Source organism: Spea bombifrons, chromosome 8 (assembly GCF_027358695.1).
Source record: "Spea bombifrons isolate aSpeBom1 chromosome 8, aSpeBom1.2.pri, whole genome shotgun sequence".
Classification (NCBI taxonomy): Eukaryota; Metazoa; Chordata; class Amphibia; order Anura; family Pelobatidae; genus Spea; species Spea bombifrons.
Window position 1 is genome coordinate 4,737,847 of NC_071094.1, and position 4,436 is coordinate 4,742,282.

General features: G+C 46.4%; 1 protein-coding gene across 1 annotated transcript; it reads right to left on the reverse strand.

Annotated features, from left to right (window-relative positions):
- GTF3C4 (general transcription factor IIIC subunit 4) lies at window positions 1-3,929 on the reverse strand. Its single transcript, XM_053472401.1, has 5 exons — window positions 3,655-3,929; window positions 1,225-3,015; window positions 559-689; window positions 310-398; window positions 1-192 (listed from the first exon to the last, which is right to left on the reverse strand). Exons 1-5 carry the CDS (start codon window positions 3,916-3,918, stop codon window positions 128-130), a joined length of 2,340 nt encoding a protein of 779 aa, XP_053328376.1. The 5' UTR covers window positions 3,919-3,929; the 3' UTR covers window positions 1-127.
- Window positions 3,930-4,436: the final 507 nt, after the last annotated feature.

Here is a 4,436-nt window from a genome sequence, read left to right on the forward strand (position 1 = left end):
TGACCTATACTTAATATGCAATAGTTTGGCCCATCGTCTTAAGCCAAGCGGCTGAAGATTTGGTATCTCGTGGCTCACGCTGCCTTCGCAGTCCGGGTTTAGATCTCCTTTAGAACTTCGGAAAGAGTCAATAAATGAGAGAATCGCACAACGTGCAGGAGCCTTGAAGCAACTTCTTTATCCACGGAGGATCTGGGCGATAAAGGTAGAAAACAGAGATTTATTCAAAACTATTATTATCGCTATTACTGTACTGCATTGAAACACGTTAGCCATTACCGGCCCATTGACAACGCAATGATCATTTACCTTCCGGGACCGGACGCACCGCAAAACTGTCACGGAACAGGCAGCGTCTGTACTGTAGGCTCTGGCAGGCCTGGAAGGTCAAGTTGCATCTGTGGTGATGATATAAAGAAAATAAGCCAACAATAAGTATGGCCTGAATCTTATAGACATGAATAGGGGGGGTGGAGGCATGGAAATCCTACTGGGCTATTCATGCCACAAGACAGATACACCTACATACAACCCTGAAAGACAGCAGGACAGACTCACCTTATCCAGAGATGCCCTTTGCTGCAGCGCGCCAGTTTGCAGTCGCTGAACGGTAAAACCTCCTTACACAGAATACAGTACTCTGGGAACGTCTGTTTGGACATCTTCTTCTCAAGGTGTCCAATAAGGACCTGGAAACCGAAATCAGAACGTTGTACTAAACTCTTAAGGAACTTTGCACACAACACGGATCCCATAGAGACATTAAGTAATGACGACATCGTGTAAATGTATTTTTTGGGAAGTTCCCTCTAAGCCTATGTGTGAGATCGCTGCTTTTACCGTATCTGTGCTGCAGGTTGGAGATCAATTTCTTGCAGGAGAACAACATTTAGATACTTTCTTAACCCCTTCCCTACGGACAAACCCTAGACCTAGTCACTCGGTGGCTTCAGTGCAATATTTCATGAATCGTCAGCATTGTACAAAAGTGTCTTTAATACTGAATGCCTCAAGTTTTGGAATCATAAATAAGAGGCTTTTTGATGGACTGCTAGCACATACTTGAAGTTTGGGGGGTTGCTTGGTCAGGTAAAGGAGATATTCTAAGTTCTGTGTAATGACATGTGAGGTCACCGTGATGGCCACACAGTCATGCGAAACAGTTACTGATCTCTCTACTTAACAAGGGTGTTTTCGGAACGAGTAGAGAAAAATAATAAACACCTGAGCGTTTCGGTCATCCCCATTCTTGTCAGCCAGGTAGTCACAGATACCTCGTGTGGGAACTCTGCTATTTTCGGTGACGCACGTGTGCATGTAGACTTCCCCCAGCACACGTTTCATGTTTTCCTTGAATAGGTGCTCTTCTACGGCGTTAATTTTCTGTTGAATGTCTTGAAGGACCTCTGCGGACTGAGAACTTGTGCCAGCCTCGGCGGGATCCTTCAATACCTCACCAGGGCTGGGCTCGTCCGACTGCTTGGAAGGACTATCTCCATCCCGATCATCTTGCTCATCTGCTTTGCTGCTCCCTGCAAGCGCGTCGTCAGCTGTAGGAACCTTCGATTCATTTTTTGGCTGTTTCCATGGTGCTTCAGGAGCAGAATTCTTTAGAGAATGATACCAGGTTCTCAGCAGCAATAGACGAAAGCGCCAGAAATATAAAGATCCTCCATCCATTTTCTTGTCCAACTCATCAAGCAGAAACTGAGGAATGAGCTTCTCTTTTAATATTTTCCACCGCAGCAGATCCGTTAGATCCATCTGCCTGAAGAGGTTTTGGTTGGATGACTCCAAAAGTTGAGCTGCGGCTTCTTCGAAAGTCTTGAGGGCCACGAAATTAACTTGGTAGTTTTGGTTTACTGGGTGAACCCCGTTTTTCAGGCCTTCAGATGTTATACAAGCCAAATAAGCGCCGCATGGACTCACTGTAATACCATGACACTTAACTGCCCCAAATACATCAGACAGCTTGATGAGTTGGTGTTCGAACTTCAAAGCTACAGCGGTGAAAATAGGGACCAGCTGCCTAATGTTTCCCTCAACTGAACTGGTGTAAACCGTCCCGTTCACTTTATCAACCGCCATGGATAAAACCGGTAAAGAGTGCAGTCCGGTCACGTGGGAATTGTGAACATTAAGGCCCGCTTTCGAGATCAATAATAAGCACCAAAAAATGTAGCATCCTCGTGCAGCAACTACAAGGCTACAGCTACACTTCTGGTAGGGATGGTACAGCGCTACGCACTTGATGCTGTTAACCGGCAAGCGGTCCATTTCCTTCCATAATATAACAGGTTGACGCAACGTGAAGTATCCTTTGACCGCCTTTAAGTTGACCGGGAGGATCTTGATTGGACCCAAATGGCTCCCAACGATGAGTCCACTCATTTTTCGATTATTGTGTTCGTACTCCCACCATTCCAGAACGCTAGGGGATTCTACATCAGTCTCGATGGTGTTGCAGGAAACGATCGACTCCTCGTTCACAAATGGGACTTGGAACTGCCATACAACGATATTCCCATTTTCAAAAAGCACCGCCAGGAGTAAAGTACTAACATCCCGGCACTCGTTGTTTTCCATGACCTGTTGGGTGGTGCAGATTCCTGACCACTCCATCCTCACCGGAGTCTGCATGCTGTGGCGTCTCTTGAACTCTGAGAAGTCATCTATACTCGCCGGAGGACTGTCGCTATCGTCCACTTTGTAATTGGCCTCGAACAGATGCTTCCCGTATCTTTCAGTCAAGTCCACCAACGGTTTCCACTGCAATCGGTTAATATTTGCGTTGATGGTCAACCTGTTGTCCAAGGTAAGCGCAGCCAATAAACATCTCCCGTTTTCATCACAACCGACAGGAGACCAGCTAGAGTACTTGAATCCGGTTAAAGGGGGCAAAAAATTCCCGTCTGGGTTAAATACCCTGTCTAGCATGAAAGCCTGGCTGATAGTGGGGTCTTTCGTCCTGGCAAACTTCATTCTACATTCCTCAACTTCTTCGGGCGAGCCCACCTGAAAGAAAAATCAAACACCGCGTATGATCAATGTATTCATTTTATGCGGTATACGAGGAGGGGGGTCTAACATACGTGTGTTAAACATGATTGAATTTGGAGCTTATTCATACGTAAGGGGGTCTTACCAAAATGAGTTTTACCTTTAAAAAAACGGTACCCATCTTCAAACCGTGAGATGGATCCTCAACCTCCTACTTGGTTATAACACCAATAGCGGAAGCTTCTATTCCTTCTGTGCCAGTATATCATAACATGCGTTCATTTTATCATCATACTGCACGTTGTCGATGCTCTCGTTAATGCTCGCTGCCCCCCTATTGTGATGGCGCTACGGCATCTGTTGGCATTCTCTAAATATAATGGTCCATGCATGCCAGCAGGGACACTTTCATGCAAATCATAGCTGAGAGGTCCCTTTAAATTTCCACATGGTGGCCAGCATGGAGAATCCCCCCTCTCCATACACAATTGCCCCCCAGAGAAGGGAAGAATGCATACTTAAGTACTCTCAGGTACTCTTCTTTAATGGGGCTGTCAGACATTCTATCCATTCTTACATTTGGCTAGAAAAGGTCATTCTAGTGCTGGTTCAGCTTGCCAGCCTGCAGTGCCACGTTACGATCCCTTTGCTCACCTTGAGGTGGCAGCTGGTGAGTGGGGCTGGCAGAGAGGTGCGGTGCAGGGTGAGATCAGGGCAATTGCCATTGATATCACAGACATGCTCCAGCACAGCCAGGTGGTTGGCGGTACACACCGACACCCGGTGATCCTCCGACCATGCCAGCGGCTCCACCCCGCTCACGGGATGCAGGAGCTTCACGGCTGGATCCCGTTTGCAAAACGTCAAACAGAACCGGGGACCGGACTCGGTCTCCTGCTGCTTCTCCTCCTCGGACATGCTTCCGCCATCCACTCACACAGAGCGACGAGTACTAGAGAAAGGACCCCACGCTTCCATGGAGACCGGGCTGCCCCTTCCAGTGCCTGCATTCAAACTTATTAGCATAGCAATTTTACAGCAGTTTCATGAGAAAACTGGAGATATATGGTATTTAGCGCGCATCAATACTATGATGTCATGCTGTATCAATAATGTTACAAGTTATTCTAGTGTCCTTTTATAATAATACTAATTATTATAATTATGATGATTATTATTAATCTTACCAAGTTTATTAAATTATATGTCCTAATGAGTAAGCTTAAAGTAAAATAAAAACACTATGGACCGTTCTAATCAGGCAGTTGTGGGGCAGCCCGCTGTGGGGTCCTTTCTGACTGAAATGCTCACATGTGGGTTGTGTACAGTCAGAGTGTGTGTCTTATTCTGCTGGGGTAGTATCTGAGGGGGTAGTATCTGAGGGGGTAGTATCTGAGGGGGTAGTATCTGAGGGGGTAGTATCTGAGGGGGTAGTT